The sequence below is a fragment of the Heliangelus exortis genome, chromosome 10 (genome assembly GCF_036169615.1).
Source record: "Heliangelus exortis chromosome 10, bHelExo1.hap1, whole genome shotgun sequence".
NCBI lineage: Eukaryota > Metazoa > Chordata > Aves > Apodiformes > Trochilidae > Heliangelus > Heliangelus exortis.
Window position 1 is genome coordinate 22,586,614 of NC_092431.1, and position 18,277 is coordinate 22,604,890.

Below are 18,277 nucleotides of genomic sequence, written 5' to 3' on the forward strand. Positions count from 1 at the left end.
TGTCGGTATATATATTTATAAGTGTTTATTTGCAAATAACATGAACAGGTACTAGTGTTGAAAAAAGCTGAATATGTGCCTATTTCTTTGCAGGGTTTGATCTCACTTTAGCAGATTGAGATGCAAATCCCAAAACTCTATTCCTTTAAGAAAAACAACAATATGGCACACAAATCCTTTAGTATTTTAGTCTCACAATCTTTGTCTCTAATGATAAGTAAGTTTAGGGCCATTTGGTGCAGTAGAACTTTATTTTATGAAATCAGCAGGCAAAACATTAGTGGAATGTGTCCATTAACAATACCCTTTAATTTTAGTTGAGAGTTGTCTGTTTGCCACCAAGATGATAAAGTGATGTTATGGATTATGGAGTTATGAATTACATCAATAAAGTTGTTTTAGCTCCCTTATCATTACTTGGAAGTTCATGTGGCTATGAAAAAAGAAAGGTTTAATTGCTGGACAAGTAGCTAAATTAATTTAAAAATCCAGAAGAATTGGTAATACAGGATATGACAAAAAAAAAAAAAAATTCCTAATCTTAAGGCAGCTGAATGATTACATGGTATATATATAACGAAGTAGAATATAAAAAAGAGTCTGGCAGGAGAGTAGAATTATAACACCTTGTTCTAAGCGATGGTGCACATTGGAAAAGCCTCAAAGGTGAGTCAGCTGAATATTTCCAGAATACCACAATACAGAGGTGTTTTATCCATGGAGCCACAGTGGGAAAGAAGTCTTAGGCTCCCCAAGGAATGGAGCCTTCCATAGTTGGGAGCTAATATTGTTTCAGAGCTCCTTAGTTGTCTCTAGATTTTACTTTTTTTTTTTTTTTTCACATAATTACTCATTGCTTTGACTTACTGTTTGCAACAGGAAGGGGAAAATATTTTCTATCTGGCTGTGGAAGATATTGAAACAGACACAGAACTTTTGATCGGGTACTTAGACAGTGACATGGAAGAAGAAGAGGAGGAGGAGGAGGAAGTAACTGCTATCCAGGAAGATGAAGAGAGTGGCAACAAAAAAGAAGTACATCCAGTAGGTGAAAAAACTGCAGGTGAGCAATACGTAAGATAACTTGAGAGGATGTATTTAGGATAATTTGAGTACTTAAATTAGTAATAAAGAAGACAGCACTGTGTAGGCTTGTGGAACCAAAAGGCTCCTCAGGTTTAGTCTGAGCTCTTGTATTATTTTTACATTTTTTAATTTTGATTTAAGTTGAGGTACTTTGCCTAGTAAGAAGCAGCCACTCCTGTGAATTACTGACTGAGTGGATGGACTTGGATTTCATGAGAAGTTGCCATTAATTTTTCAGCTATAGATGGAGTCATTTAATCTGACACAGTCTTATGAAAGCTAAATTTTTGCTGACAGGGCTAGGTTATGCCTTAGAAAGGAGACAAATAAAGCCTTCCATAGAACAGTTCAGCCAATCCTAAGGAAAAATGGCTAAGGAAAGGTACGTGACCTGAGCTGTCTGGTGAATTCTCAGCATCTTTACCAAAGTAAAGACAATGTCGATGAGTAATTTAGGCTAACAGCTGAAGTCACACCCAACTTCATACTTTGCATCCATTTTCAATAATGCTGATGGTAATCCACTCAAGATAGGCTGTCCATAATACATTAAGAGACAATGTCTTCTGTGAATTTCATTAGGCCATTTTGCATCATGTATTTCTGGCAAAGAGTCTCTCTTATTGCAACCAAAATATTGAAAACCATTCCTTTACTTTTTTTTTTTGTTTCCAATCATGTAGATCTCCTCACCTGTAAACAGGACCATGTGTGCCCATACTGTGAATCCAGTTTTGCCAGCCAGGAGATTCTAGCGGAACATCTTCAGACTTTGCACCAAAAACCCAGTGAGGAGAAGGAATTTAAGTGTCGAAACTGTGGGAAGAAATTCCCTGTTAAGCAAGCTCTACAAAGACAGTGAGTAGAAACAAGATTGTTTTTTTTCAGAGATCATTTAAATCAATTTAATTCAATCATTTCCTTTTTTTGGCTTAGTTATTTGTACTCTTACCCTTTACTTTATTCTGTTATTCTTTTAATTTCTTGTATTTATTGGAGATTTCAATTTGAATTGGAAATATGTTGCTACTTTTTGTGTTTTAGAATAATACACTGTAGACCAGATTAGAGCTGCTGTTTGGTGCTAAACTGTTGGTCTTCATCAGTGGATTATTAATAGTTTAGGAGATGTAATTTTTAAGGTGTGGGTGCTGTTATACTACTAAAGTAAGATTTAGAAGAAAATAGTTGGTGTTCTAGACGGACCAAAAAGTGAAGAACAATGCTTCACATTTGCTTAATTAAATATTTGGATGATGGCAAAAAAAAAACCCAAATAGAGTGAAGAAGTGAGATTTAAGACCACATTTTTACTGTCCTTGCTAGTGTAATTTTTTTTTGTCATGAAAGTCATATACCTTTCAATTATACTTTTGTACAAAAACATAACTGGTTTCGTCATGGTTTATATACCTTCTTGCTTGCAATAAAATGTTACTTTTTAATGCATCTAATTAAAGATACTGCATTGGATGCTTATGTGATTATAGACAGTACATTTGATCTAACTGTCCTATGTGAAAGAAACAGACATATTGCATAGAATGCACTGAAGACTAATTTTGTAATAAATTTATTTTTCATCAAGTTATGTGAATCATGTGAACTTTCCTAGAATTGAAAACTCTACCTGAGCTCTGTGCTCTTTTTTGGAAAGAAGTAAAATTACATAGCAAATGTTTGGTGGAGGCGCTTAAATATTTTTCTTCAACTTAGAGTTGTTCAGTCTAAGTGGAAGCTGGATTTGTGCTATATATAACCAGTTAAGTAAATTTTTACATCATGCAAAGTAAGATTAATCTGTGTTTGAGGATACAGGGGTATGATCCTGACTCTTGCTCTTCATGCATTTGAATAGTCCCACTAAATTCCTCAAAAATTCACATGTTAAATAGATTACTCACCTACCTAAAGATTTGTAGAGCTTAATACATGTTTTAGCTACTGCAAGCGTGTGTAAGGTGTAGAATGTTCTCTGTGTTTATTATTTATTTATTTACTCTTTTCTTTTTCTTTTCCTTTTTTCTTTAGTGTACTTCAGTGTACAGAGAATATCAGCCCAGGAGACTCTACAAGAAGTTTTCAGTGCTCTGTTTGCAATACTTCGTTCAGCTCAGAATTGAGGTTTTGTGTCTGAGTTACTGGACTGCTGTCATATCATTGCTGGCTTCCCTTTGCATGCTAGCTTTCAAGCTTGTTAGTTTATGTGAATCCTAAAAGTGAAAGGAGTCAAATGCTTTCATTCCTACTTGCTGTAAGTAATGCATGTGGTGGCCTTGGAGCTCTGCAGTACAGCATGTGTTAAGCTCAGAGTACTTAATGCATGTCTGGTTTCTGTAGATACTGCTTTATGTCTTTGGTTTGTTTTTTTTTTGTTTTTTTTTTTTTACTGGTTATTCCATGTAGTTATGAACAGCACAAAGAGGCATGCAGAAGGGATGCCAGATTCATATGCAAAGCAGATAGCTGCGGGAAGAGGTTCAAGAGTAAGGATGCCCTGAAAAAACATAAAGAAAATGTTCACAGTGGTAAGACAGAGTTTAATGTTTCTTTGGGGAAAAAAACCCTCTAACATGTTCCTAGCCTTAAATTTGCAAATCAGAGTAAATGTTGTCTTTAGTTTTCTTTTTAATGGATTCATTTGTGTAAAAAAAACAAATGAAGAAGTAGCTAATTGCAAGAGTAACTGTTTCTCCTCCCTCCGCCAGAAATTACTGTATACTAGATGAATCATTAGTCTACTGCAGAAAATGTAATAGGGGATTCTGGGGAAATTTAAACTGGGTGAATAGTAGGTAAGGCAAAATATTTAAGTGCTAAGGAAAGTCAGCCACTGGCACAAACTGCTACAGGAAGTGGTGAGTTCGTGATCTTTTGATATTTTTAGGACACAATGGGATGTCTTTCTGGAAGACATGCTTCACAAATGATTAGGCTTGATGAAGGTATTGCATAAAAGTTGTACTGCCTCTGTTATGCAGGAAGCCAAACAGACAATCCACTAGTCCTGTTAGGACTAGAGTTTTTGTATCTGTACACTATGAATCAATAGTTTTAAGTCAAACTTCACTCTGTTTTCAGGAAAGGGCAAAATACTATGCCTGGGTCCAAAATGCAGATCTCTGTTCTGGCATTCTGCTCCCTCTGTATATCCCCTCTCAGTGTCAGTGGAAGTTGAGTGTATGTGGAGACAGAAGAATACCAGAGTGGAAAGAAAACAGGCTTTAATTGGTGATGGCAGCACTGAGATGCTTTGTAAGATTTTCATTCTAATAAAATTTCCTCTTCTGCCAAATTCATACAGTGTACAGAAACCCTTCAGTATTAATTCTTATAAAAATTACCTCCTCTTTTTTCAGTAGCAGTAACCATTCTTTTAATTCACGAATATTGTCATGTTTAGACTTAGCTTTGGTCATTTATGCAGTGGTGTACAAATTCCAGCATTCTTTTGAATGATCACTCGAGTTATGATTGAGAGCAGATGCCTGGAGAATATTTTTGCTCTGTCTGCATAAGGAGCAGAGCTGTTATTTTACCACCAGGGACTCAGAAACAGCCAGTGTTAGTGCAGGAAGGAAAATGGCCTACGACTACAATTCCTTCCTGCTTTGTGTTACCTTGAGGCAAGGGAAAGTAGAAATGATTGTTATGGCTGTTGCCTGTTATGCAAATCTATTAACAAGTGTATTCTTGTATTTATGTATATATCAGTGTATATGTAAATATTTGTAAGAAGTTTTATAACAGCAAATGCACATGGGAGGTTAAGTACCTTTTTATACTACAAATGTAAGTACTGAAGCAATCAATTGACAGGGTATATTGTAAGAAGAATCAACATAATGGGAATCTTTTTAAAGACAGAAAGAATAGGAAATCTAGAATGCTGAGAGTCTGAAAATTTGATCTGGAAGGCATCTTATGATTAGATTTATGACCCATACTTCCTCAGTGCTTGACTAAGCAGTATTGCAGTCCTCTTTCATTCTGTGTCCATTCTTTTTACTGTTCAATGTTATATGAACACTTTTTTTACATGCACTGGGAAATACCTTATACATGGGCATGCAATTATAAAGAATTAGGTTTGTTGAGGCTCTGTCATATAATAAAGGAGCATTGTGAATTACTAAAATGAATTTCAAAAAGGTAAATAAAAGATAAACCCAATTAAATGTTCCTGTCACTTTTAAAAACAACTGTTAGATGGGAAGGAAGATGTATCTGGTAGCTGACTTACGGCTTGTTTTGTAATTTACATTTTAGATATTTGAATTAAGAATATTATGCTAATACATTTTCTTTCTTGTTTAGTTAAAGATCATTAATGATATCTTGCTTTTATATAGAGGAATGCTTAATGCTTTCTGAAAAAAGGACAATGGGAAATGGTGCTTTTAACTTCACTCAGGGTTTTTTTTTTGTCATTGCTGCACTAACTCCTGTGTTGACTTCTGTAAGAAATCAACTTTTCAGTTAGAAGGTTTTTTGTTGTGAATTGTTCTTTGTTGTGAATTACGCTCTTCATATTGGTTTGGTGATGTGTGATAACATTTGTTTGAAGGTTTTATTTCTTTACTATTCTAGTTTTCTTGATTTACATACCAGCAGTAGGTGGTTTGTTGGACACCCACAGAGATCTCCTGATATGGAATACTTTGAAGAATATTTTTACAAATGTAAAAATCTTAGCCAAATGACCTGTGCAGTCACATACTCAGTGGAAATATGTAGGTTCTTTCTTAGCCCTTCCTTTTTAAGATGGTGGTGATACTTTGTTTCTGTTTCAGGAAATTCTAGGAAGAAGCTGTTGTGTTCAGTGTGCAATAAGAAATGTTCCTCAGCAGCAAATCTCCAAGAGCATCGAAAGGTCAGTAAGGTGAAGAGTAATCCACAGCAGGCTCTGGCTTCACTAAGACATGAGACTGGTGCTTAGGTAACTTAAAAGCTGCTGTACTATAAACCTTTAGGTAGTCTCTTACATGGTTACAAAACCAGTGTATTTTATTGCAGGCCTTAAACTTTGTAATCCCAATTTGTTAAACTAAAAATTTTCCTAAAGTTTTAATGCATCTTTTATCAAATACAAAGATGTTTCTGCTTGTGTTGTGTATGCATTCCAACACTAAGTCGAAGTTGTCTGCTGTTCTTCAGCATCCTTAAACATTAAGCTAAATGTAAAGGTGTGTTATGTAGAGGTAGAATATATCCAGACAATAAAATAGGCTCATGAGCCTTCAGTTTTTTGCACAAAATGCAGTCAGTTTTTCTTAGTACTTCTTGATATACTGGTAAGGGTGTTACTTGTAATTTAGTTATGCAGCAGTAAAAAAATTTTCTTCCTCAAAAGCAGATTTTTAAGGTCTTTTTGTTTATGCATGTAATCTTTTATAACCAGAACAAGACAGGTTAACAGTTTGAAAAGCATCTATTGGAAATAAGGGGGTTCATACAGAAATAGAGATGGACTATGAATATGATATTCAGAATCCATTTTATCCAAAGGAAGTCCCTGCAAGATTAATTTGATAAATCACTAACCCAGGAGCTTCTTTTTTGACAAAAAGCTACATTGTAGTGTTTATCAGATTAACTGTAAGTCTTAATAATGCCCCGGCTATAACATGTGCCCATTGAGGATGTAGATTATATCAATTAAAATATGTTGTTGCAAAGGGAATGGTGGGGCCCCTCCTTTTTAATTTGTTTTTCTTCTTGCTTGTGTTACTATGCCCTGCATTTCTTGTCTTATATAATTAAGCTATAATTAATTATACCTCAGACCAAATAATGGTCTTCATTACTGCATGTAATTAGTTTTTACATATCAATGCACCTTATGGTGGCTCTGAATATGCAAAATATCATGTTTATGTGTCCATTTTTTTAAAAAATGGTTGGTTTGTTTCAATAGTTGTAATTGTGCAGATGCTATGACACGCTAGCAAGCTTTTCAAGCTGCATTGATGGTTGGTCAGTTGAGCACTCATTCATCTTAAGAATCACCATGAAGATTTTGTGCATAAAACTTCCTTATTTCCTCTTCTCAGTTGGCTCATCTTTTAAGACATCCAGAAAAGAGGTATTTAGATTCACATACCTATGTCAGACAGTGAAGGAAATGGCAAGCAGGACACATGCCTTCTGTTTACCTGAATTATTCTGTTTTTGTAGAAGGTAGGGGGAAATCCATTACCAACATTGCCAAAAATATATACAAAAACAGTAAGAGAAGAATAGGTGAAACAGGGAGAAGAGATCCTTTTTTTTCACCCATATCCTGTCAATGTCAAGAAATAAAAGTAAAGGTAAAACATAACCCAAACAACAGATAGAGAAAATCTGACACAGAGAAAGAAGGTGCAGAGGTTGTACATATAGGGGAGATAAAGACATCTGTTCATTCTCTGAAGACAGAGTAATTAAGATCTTTAGTTTTCGTGAGGTCTTTGATTTAAAATAATTTTTAGCTTTGTGTGTCTTACAGATTGTTTGTTTCTTGAATGTGTAAAATAATCCCCATCTTTTCTGAAATCATCTTCTGTCCCTTAGTCTTCCCTTTGTATCTTCCAGACTGTTGCTTATACCATGCTAATTTTTGGTGGCAATTCAATGAAATTCAATTCAATGAAATACAGGGCTGGAATAGACCTCAGGAGGTTTTCTAACCCTTTGTATTTTGTAGAGAGGAGTAAACATGTATCTGAGTCATCTTAGATATATGCTGTCTCATCTCCTGAAAAGTTCCACTAAAGAAAATTCTGCTATCTCCATAGATACCTTTTGTATTTTGATTTTCAGCTTCACTGCCATCGACTTTTTGTAATGTGTTTTTCAGTCACTGTTGGTTTTTGTTTTGTTTTGTTTTTCTGATGTCCTACTTATATCTTCTTCACTTCAAATTGTGTCAATTGCTCTTTTCCCTATCTGAGAGAAGGCTAAGAAAAATTCACTGCTGTCATCTTTATAATAAGTAGCAATTGCAAAGTTGTTATGAACTCCATTTGCAATTCCTAGACTGTACAAGCACAGCTATCTCAACCTTGCTTCACCCATCTGTTTTTCAAAAAAACTTTTTCTTTTAGTAAGCTCTTTTTCTTGTCGATTCTCTCTTTTGCACCTATGTGCTTCTTAAGGTCTGCTGTCTAAACAAAAAGAGCAGCATGTCTTATATAAGTACATATCAGAGTGACAGAGCTTTCTGACAGCAGTATCAATCTCATTCTTATTTTGTATGGAAATAATGTTTTCTGTAGTGGTGCAATGTAAACTGTTGGTCATCATGTAGCATTTGTGCATTTAATTTCCCATTTCTAAGTACTGAGTGTTTTCAAGCTTCATTCAGTGTATGGAAATAATTTTGGATTCTGATCTTGTCTTAGTGATTATAGGTCTACCTAGAATAGTCTCATCTACAATTTTGATTTTATTTTCAAAACTACTTACTATAATCCAGCTCACCTTCTGCATGATTCCTACAAACCTTAAACAAGTTCTGATATTGATCCACTGATACTACTACCTTTTTAGTGGCGATCAGTGTGTTTTTATTTTACATTCTGTCTATTACCACCTGCTTTCTTTTGCCCTATCCTCCAGTTGTTAAATGACATCATTCTATCTGATATTTATAGTAGTCCATAATTTGGGCTGCTGAGTGATATGGTAGTATAAAAATTATCTCTGAGCAAATGCAATTCAGGAAATGCTCTACAGGAGCTCACAGAAGACTGGGTAATAAAATTAAGAAATTTATTGTAAAATTGCCTTTTGGCAGGTTTGTGATCTCTACTGCCACAGCAAATGAAACACCATCTGAATTATATTCTGATATCAAGTTTTGCGGTTTAAGTAAATGGAAAATTCAGTCATTCAGCAGCGATTATAGTGAGCAAGCAAGTGAATTGACTTCATTGATGCATGTTCTTGGTAAAGGGTTCCTTTTGTACCTTTGAATATAGGTCTCATGTTTTTGATTTTAATTTCTCACAGAAACTTAAACTTGAGAGTAAGCATATGAATGTGAATAGTACAGGTTGCCAGGCCCCTTCACTGAGGCTGTTCTGTTCTTTAAGTGGAAAGAATGATTCAAACAAAATACCACTGTTGCTTATTTATTTTCCTAGGATGATGCAGGGAGAATTGATTGTTCTATACTTTCAGTATTTAGAGGAAGAGTGGGACAGAGTATGTATCTTCCTGGCTCTACAGCTATGGGGTGAGTTTCTGACTCATGTTGTAGGCAGGTGTTTTCAATGGGAAAGCAGCTAATTCTACTGTTAAGAAAGAAGATTAAGGGCACCTTTGAGTGCAAGAGAGTAAAGCTTGTTTTGGCCTGAACAAGTGCTTGAAGGAAATACAGGTTTGTGCTTTGCTGGTAAGAGTACTTTGTGTCATTGCCCTTCTGTGTGTCTTAGTGGATTTCTTACATGAGTCTGTAATATTCCAAGAGGCATGCTATAGCTCAGTCTGCTGGAGAGAAAATGACAGAACCAAGAAGGATCCTACTAATCATTCGATATAAGAGATCGATATGAGTGGGGGTTTTTTTATGATAAAACCTTTATTCTTTCTTAACTTTTAGTCTAGAGCTGCACTTCCTGTAAAATTGTGACGAGGAGGGTCACTCTTAAACATAATCTGTGACTTCCTCTCTGCCTTTTTTTTCACCTGCCAGTTTCAATCATCTCTGTGTTGGTTTTTATTCTGCCCTTTTTGTTCGAGTGGGAGAAATCTTTATCTTTTGCAGTCTCTACAAAAGCCATAGAAAGGCAGAGAGAACCAAATTTTGACCACCACTTTAAAATTGACAGTAACATTTAACAATTTTATTTGGATGCAATATTCTCATATCATTGTTCTCTCAAAGCTCTGCTTTCCATCAGACAGTTTCATTCAGTTCTTAGAGTGATAGATAGAAATTCCAAATAGTTTTTGGAAAATCTGGTCATGAATTACTTGTATCTTCAAAGTTTTAGCTCAGTTTCACCCCCACAAAATCTGTTTGGAATCACCTTTTTAAAATTTCAAGGTAGACCTGTAAGTGAAGGAATGTATTCATCTGAGCAGATATCAATGTTGCTCAGATGCTTGGTGTTTAATATAACACATAGGAAGTTGTTATCTGAAGGTGTAGTTTTTGAAATACCTATGAAATAATTTTATGTTCTGAATTTAATTTAACAGATGTCTGTGCTGATAGTTGTTACTGCCCCCGACTGAGACTAGTTTTGTTATACAAATAAATCATTGCATGAACTATTGTCTGTGGTATTACAGCTTGTATACTCCTAGAGCATGTTACTTGACAAGTTTTCTTAAAGTTAAAATCTGTTTGAATATCATTATTCATTTAAAAAATGCTATATTTTATTAATGCTATTGCCATGTAATTGCTCACTTTTCCAAAGAACTGATTAAAGCTATAGAATATATGCTTGATAGCTACCGATATGTAATACATGTACACATAAATCCGTCTGATTCTAAAGACTTGATTGAAGGATATCAGCTATCGAATATAGGTTTGATAGCTGTAGCTTTTTAATGCGCGTGCACAGAAGTATCTGCTTTGACACAAATGTATTCAATGAGACTGTTTATTAAACAACACTCCTAAGTTGAAATCAGACATTTGTAAGCATTAAAGTCTGGGTTCTAGTGTATTAAATGTTATGTTTTAAAATACCTTACAAGTTATTCCAAATAATTAGGATGGAGGGGGAATTCAGTTTGCAGAATTATGTAAACTTTAGTCTACAACCTAAGTAAAATTTTTAATCTTTTGGGAAAGGATGGAGTACCAGCTCATGTGTGCATGCCACAGAAATTAGTCTGAAATGTGTCTGAATAACAGAATATTTAGAAGGAATGATCTTCGCATGAGTTTACTACCTGATTTTGTCTGAGGTTTTCATTAAGCATCACTTTGCAAAGTGTGCAAGTTTGCAGAGATTGTAGGAAATGGCACAACCACTTTTTAGATTATTAGAACATTTTAATTTCTTTTAAAGTTCCTTTATGAGTTGCAGCATAAAAATATGGTGAGGCAGAATACTTAAACAGGATCTCTGGCTTTGTTTGTTGGAAGTGGAAGTCTTAGTTGATCTTCTTTACTATGCTGTCCTCAAATATTTTTCATTAAGTATTGTATCAGAGTTTCACTATTTATAATTTTTAGCTGCTACATTCTCCTACAGAAGGTCTATAGAGTGCCCCCAAAAAACTTTATGAAAAGTGATCTCTGCCCAGAAGTTTTGCTGTCTGAGGCTGTGGTTCCAAAAAGATGGACTGCACTGTAACTAGGTTGAGGGTATGCTGCTGATAATAAATGCAATACAGAGCCGAACATGAATGGTAATCTTGATAGGCAAAGAAATATGTATGTTTTGGGGTTCATATGTATGATTTTGGGGTACAATAAATAACACAGGGTTTTGCTTTGTTTTATTTTGGTTTTTGGTTTTTTTTTGAGTTTCATAAGTTGCAGCTCTCAACTGTCTCTTCAGTTCTTCCAGTGTTTAATCCTTGATAATGCTATGTGCTGTGATGACAGTCCTGCTGATGCTTTCTGCATTTGCAGTTTGAGACACTGCAGCCTCTCCACTGTCTTGCCTCAGAAAGCTTTTAAGACAAACAATCCTGAAGGAGTTTGAAAGTACTTTTTTTTTAAAATTCTTAAAGCAGCTATGAAGTAGTTCCTGTGTAATTTGTATTTACATCTTATTAACTAGACAGAAATGTTCTGCAAAGGTATTCTGCATTTGTATTTTTAATGCTTTAGTAATATTGTGTCCTGGTTTCCCTGGGACATAATTACAGGCCAGTCATGAGGGCAATATCCAGTCAGCTGGGAGCTTAAGTGAGGGCAGCTGCCCCAAGCTGACTACCAGGTGTATCCCAGACCATAAACCTCACCCTCATCATAAAGGAGAAAGGTATGCTGCGGACAGGGAGCTACTCTTGCTGGGGCTCCTTCCCCTCCTGCTCCCAGAGGCTGGCCTGAGTATAACCCTGTATACTTATGTTGGTGTTAGTATTAATTTTGCTATGTCATGAAATCTGTTTTCATTTCAACCCATGGATCTCCTCTCCTTTTCCTTATTCCCCTTCTTGGCTGGGGTGGGGTCATCAGGAGAAGAGAGCACCTGATATAGTTTAGCTGTGAATAGAGGATTAATATAGGTATAATGATATCTTAAATGGATCTGATAGTTTAAATTTCCATACCCTGTGTTTCTGGTGATAGTTTTTTGTTTGCAATTATGTATACTTATTTTTTTGAGAGATATTGTTCATAAAGGGACTAGCAAGGTGCAAATTACATAATATTTGTGAGTATTAGTATAGCTACTGGCTAAGAAATAGTTAAAATCTGTTAGAGAATTCCTACATATTTAAGATTTGTGATCTTGTTTGAGATGCATTTAATTATTAAATGCTCATTTTGCAGGTCCATGAGATATTTGAGTGTCAAGAATGTGACAAGAAATTTATTTCAGCTAACCAGCTAAAACGCCATATGATCACTCATTCAGGTAGCGTACAAAAATAATAAAAGCCTACATAAATGTGTGTATATATTTGATGTGTATTGAATTTTCCCTGCGTCAGTTTCTTATAGAAAGCTTGATGAATTCTGTGCTGTCCTGAGCTGTTCTAACACTTTTCATGTTCCAAAGAAACTGTCTAACTTATCCTTTTTAAGCCTTTCAAAAATCAAAGTGTAATGCTATAGTCACCTTCCTGTTGCTGCCTTGTAACGCTGTTTTTTCTTGCAGTCTGCAGTAGATGATGTCTGGAATGAGGCAAAAGATTGCTACCTGGTTGATAGAGGGGGTGAAAAACTGGTGGTTGAAATTTCATGTTGAATAGGATGGGAGATGGGGTATGCTGTCAGACAGATCTGTGATAAAAAGACAAAGTCATTCATGTATGCATGTAAACAGTAGTTGACTTGTGTCCGTAGTTTCCCGTCAGAGCTACACAGCTCATGCTCCGCACATTTCATAGACCACACTTTCATTGTGCCTGTCCTCGGCCAGAACAGGTTACTGTGAGCAAGGAGGAGCCTGTCCATAGGTTTGGCAGTGTGACACAAATTGGCTATGCTAGGATTTCTGATCGCTGCAGTCCAGTGTTTGTCTTTCACCAGTGATTAGAAACATCACATCACAATGGAAACACAAATGTTGTTCTATCAAATACATTAGCATTTTAAAAATGCAGGTTTTTACAGTTGCCCAGGCTTATAATTTAACTATTTTCTTGGTATCAGTCTACACCAGAAGTTCATTTCTTGTAAAATTATCTGTATCTCAGAGGCTCCTGGCTTTCTTTTGACACTTTTGTATGAGTTTTGATGTAGTTAGGTTGCAGTCATCAGTTGAAGCATAAAGGCTTTTTGGATAAGACCTTTTGGTTTTGGAAGCTAGTATGTATATTGTTAATTACGGTTTTAAAACATTTAAACTGTCGTGCCCTGTTTCCCATTTGTAATCTGGAAACAGACTTTTCCTCTTTGAAGTAAGTCTCTTTTGATTTAAGCTAATTAATCACAATTTAGTTTTAGCAATGATTATTGCAAAGAATGTGCCAATTTCTTGAGATGCACCATGGCTCATCTTTTGTGAAGTGACTTAACTGTCTAACATAAAGGGCATTAGATGTCTTTCTAATTGGTTTAATCTTAATTGGGTTGACTTAATTGCAAAAATCTCTCTGAGGAGATGACTGTCTCTGCCTTTCATCTTCTCCCCCCTGTATAAACAGGAGATTAAATGTCCCCCACTCATTTTCTGCAGAAAAACGCCCCTACACCTGCGAGGTTTGCAATAAGTCCTTCAAACGACTTGATCAAGTGACTGCACACAAAATAATACACAGTGAAGATAAACCTTATAAATGCAAGCTTTGTGGAAAGGGATTTGCTCACAGAAATGTTTACAAGAATCACAAGAAGGTAAAGCACTCTGCTGTTGTTGTTTACAGGTCTGCCAGCCTCACTTTTGCAGATTTTTTTTTTCTTTTAAGTGGTTCATCATTAAGCTCTGGCATGCTTATAAACATGGGATTAAAGTATTGGAGAATGTATTTTTTTAGTGTTCTTTGTTATATCCAAAGTATCGAACTGCTAAATGAATTTGGGTAAAAAACAAACAAACAAAAAAATTAAACAAGCAAAAAGAACTCAGAGTTGCTTGGTTAAAAGCATCAAAAAACCCCGCAAGCTGACTTTTCTGTTTGGTTTTTTTTCCTTTTTTTTTTTAGTGTTTTTTTAAGTATTAGGTTATCAAGTTAAAAATGTGACCAAAATGTCTTAAAATTTAGGTTTTTTAATGCCATATTTGAATAAAACTACATGTAATCCTTTTGCAGTCATTGTCTTATCAGCAGATGCTTTCAAACTAAATTGGCTTTGCACTGAGGAGCATTCACACATAACAATATCAGAAGAAAATTTCCCTGAAAAAGTAGGCTCATGAAAGGATGCTCTGCTTCAGTTGGTTGAAGTCTACTCAAGTCTACTACGCTTTTATTTGGTGATGCCTGTCATTATTCAACCTCTTCTCCCTTGTGTCCTGTGATAGGGTGAAAGGCAACGAATTAATGATAAAGCACAGTAGGTTCCACCTTAACACAAGGAAGAATTTCTTTACTGTAAGGGCTACAGAGCCCTGGAACAGGCTCCCCAAAAAGGTTGTGGAATTTCCTTCTCGGGAGAATTTCAAGACCTGTCTAGGTGCATTTCTGAGTTAACCTGCCTTGGTTTTGGTCCTGCTATGACAAGGCGCTTGGACTCAATTTTCAGAAGTCTCTTCCCAGCCCTTGATGTTCTGTGATTCCATGATTTTTAACTTGGCGTTGCATTTTTAATGGGAAGGCTATATCCATGACTGCTGTTTCAGTATTAAAAGACTGTAGAAAAAGGGAAAACAAAATATCTGTCTGTTTCTTTGCCCAGGATTTGGAACTCTTTTTCTTTACATTTTCTTTTTTTTGGAGCTCTTTTTTCTTTACTGTTTAAAAAAACCACTGCCCCTCTCTCTCCCCTTTCGATGAAACTGATATACCCATGCTTACAAGTCTTCTGCAGTTTGGCTCATCTAATATGCCATCTGGGAATTTGGCACAGGATCTTTGCATTATCTCTTGCACTTTCAGCCATAAATCATATTAGAGTAATAATAATGCCTCTCACCAGATGAAATGGTGATGACTGTCTAAAACAGCATGCAGAAGCCTGCTGAAGGACAAGATTAGCTCTCATATATGCTGTGATTATATCTTATGCTTCAGACTTGATTAAGAAAATGGGGCAGAATCTCACACACTGGATTTATTTTAAGACAAAATGTATAAAATGCTACCTGGAAAGATACTTCTGTATCATAAATGAATACTTTTTACATGTTTTGTTTTGTTAATTTGCAGATGATGATTGGTAGGAAGTTTGGGCTGAAAATAGACTTGAGGATTAAGTATGAGTGAGAAAACACTTTGACCCAATTCTGCATTTAAAGCAGGAGCACCATTAACATAGGCAAGGATAAGAGGCTCTACTTCATAGGGAAATATTTAGATAAATTTAGTGAGTACTTAATTCTCCCATAATTTCTAAAACATGTTGGAAAACTTATTACCTGAACCTTTGCACATACTACTGGCTGTAAGTCAACCCTGTCCTCTGTAAGAAGCTGGGAGAAGCTTATTCCAGTGTTTACGTGAAGTTTACCCCAATGGTGTGAATATTCATGCATCCACATTTAGGGCTCTTAATTTCACTTACTAACTGAAGAGATGAGCATGAGAGGTAGGAGGCTGACACAGATATCCTGAATTGATTTTTTAAGACATGCCTCCACTGAGACAACAGTGTAAAGAAGGAGGACTAGCAGATAAGGGAGAGGAGAATATGGGTGTGTACGCGCAAAACTAAGTGTAAGGTGTGAGTCAAGCGTGTCAGGGAGTTTGGGATGCCAAAATAGCCAAGTGCTATGATTTTGGGAGAACTGCAGTACAACTAGGGGAAGAAGATGATAGTTCTGCTTGTTCACAGGAATGTCAATCCAGTAACTAGAAATTTAAACTTTCACTGTGTATCATGCTTCTGTGTATTTCTTGAGTTCAGGTTTTTACTTATTCTTTAGGTGTGTATTGCTGTAAGACCTCCTGAGTTTCATTTTCTTTTGGAGGAAGAAATGTTTGTCTCTGATTAATTTCACAGTGCTTTTTTTTTGAGTTCCAGGGTGCAGTTCCTGTGCTAATAGCAGGGACCTTAGAAACCTGCAGTAGGAATGATGGGTATGGTAGTTAAAAACACTTAAATCCACAGCATTTAACAGAAAACATGCTTACATGTTTGATAACAACATGCTTGAAAAAGCTCTTTGGGTTTTGCAGCAGAGCTAAACGCTTTTTGTTTATAGGGAACAGGATACATATGCATTTTGTGCCTTTGGATTTGTGTTTTGTGTTTCACACCAAAACTTATTGCTGTTTCTGTGATTCCTTTGTGGGGATCATTTAATTTGATTTTCTGTTGGAAGTATTAGAATAAAAATGGCTCCCACAACACATGCTTTTAAACATCTTTCAGATGTGAGTGAATGTTGGGCCATTGAGTTCCTCACATTTCAGGGGATTTCTCTGAGAGAGACAGCAGAGCTGCTAATTTGGTCTGTTCAGTGGTGCACTGTGATATGAACCTCAGATTTGAGAGGGAGGAACTCTTGATCTTCTTCTGGTACCTTTCTGATGGGCTACTTATGTGTACAAGTACTACAGTGGTCTGTGTGGGTACATGTGCAAGCTTGCTTTGTCACTTTTTTGGAAATGTCAGTACTGGGAACTGTTATGCAACAATGGAACAGGCTCAGGTTATTTTGAAAAAGCTCACACTTTTTGACTAAGTCTGAGCTTAAGATCATATGATGAATATGGTTCATTTTTTGGGAAGGGAAGGGAATGGTGTCTGAAGGTAAGAGGCGAAGGTAGTATTGGCCTATGCTACAGATAAATGTAGTCACCTTTAATCCAGGTTAGATTGGATGAAGATGCATCTTCTGTGCTGTATAATGCAGATTCTTTCCATACAGGAGAAAGTGAAGTTTTTGTTTGTTCTTCTCTGTTGCTATGTACAAGAGGGTGAGTTCAGAGAATAAAATATGAAGATATGACAGAAATATGAGCAGAAATAGGTCAACAGACGTAGGATTTTAGAGGGTTTATGGTTAATCCAGGGTTATTTGGTTCTGTGAAGCATAATAAATTGAAACAACTGTATTTCCCCAGTTTCTCTGTTGGAAATAAGTAGTTGGCTGGGTTTAAGCCTCCACAAATGGAAAACATGCCATGAAATGTTCCATAAGAGCCCATTCTCAGTTGCTTTGATTGTATCACTGTCCCCTGCTCTGACTGAAGGGAAGCCATCTCTGATCTGGAACCTATTAGTAGGAGAAAAGGACAGTATTATGTGCCTGTTTAGGGGATACCTCTCCCCTTTAAGATTTGCATGGCTTTTTATAATAGATCTGGCTTGTTTCTGAACCATTCACAAAAGAGGCACATGATCTGTGTACTCTAGCATGTGGGTAGCCTAGTTAGGTGTTTTTCTTTGTAGTGAAGTTAAGATGTACAGATGAATAGTTGTATATTGATAAAAAGATGAGAACTGTCAAGGAGATGCTAAGAAGGAATTCTGTACAAATCACTGTGCTTTTCAGAGCTATCACTCAAATGGTGAGTGTTCTAAAATGGCATTTTTTGTATAAACAACATGAATTTTGCGCTCGTGAAAGGTGCCAGATTGACAGCCCTAGAGACTGAACCCTTCTATTTATCCACAGAACAGGTACAGCACAGACAGCAGCACTGCGAGCTTCCCCACAGTGTCTCATCAATATGTCTCAACCCTGTTCTGGAGGAACCACCTATTGAGGTGAGAAGGTAGTTCAGTCTCTTCATGTCCTGTCAATCCTTGGCCTGATGGCTGAGCCTGCCAAGCAGGGTTTCAGCTAATGCAGACTGTGATGTAAAACTGTAGAAGCTGGACTGAAACATTCAGCCTATTTTATGTAATCTGTGTGATATATTACACACATCTGATCGTGTTCCAATTGCCTTTTTACCTTAAATGACAAAGGCTGAGGTCAAGGAATTGACTCTGAATCCAAAGCCTCTGTACACC

The 18,277-nt window shown here is 36.1% G+C and overlaps 1 protein-coding gene across 4 annotated transcripts in view; it reads left to right on the forward strand.

Annotated features, from left to right (window-relative positions):
* Positions 1–18,277, forward strand: part of PRDM5 (PR/SET domain 5) — a 60,870-nt gene that overhangs the window by 13,937 nt on the left and 28,656 nt on the right. For 2 of the 4 annotated variants that reach the window (XM_071753921.1, XM_071753923.1), the window contains 8 exons: positions 880–1,063; positions 1,770–1,944; positions 3,118–3,210; positions 3,493–3,614; positions 5,880–5,959; positions 12,542–12,626; positions 13,893–14,050; positions 17,942–18,028. In XM_071753921.1, coding sequence (XP_071610022.1) covers positions 880–1,063; positions 1,770–1,944; positions 3,118–3,210; positions 3,493–3,614; positions 5,880–5,959; positions 12,542–12,626; positions 13,893–14,050; positions 17,942–18,028 — 984 coding nt within the window. Of the gene's footprint in view, positions 1–879; positions 1,064–1,769; positions 1,945–3,117; positions 3,211–3,492; positions 3,615–5,879; positions 5,960–12,541; positions 12,627–13,892; positions 14,051–17,936; positions 18,029–18,277 lie in introns of all 4 variants that reach the window. The other 2 variants (XM_071753922.1, XM_071753924.1) reach the window with 2 other exon arrangements.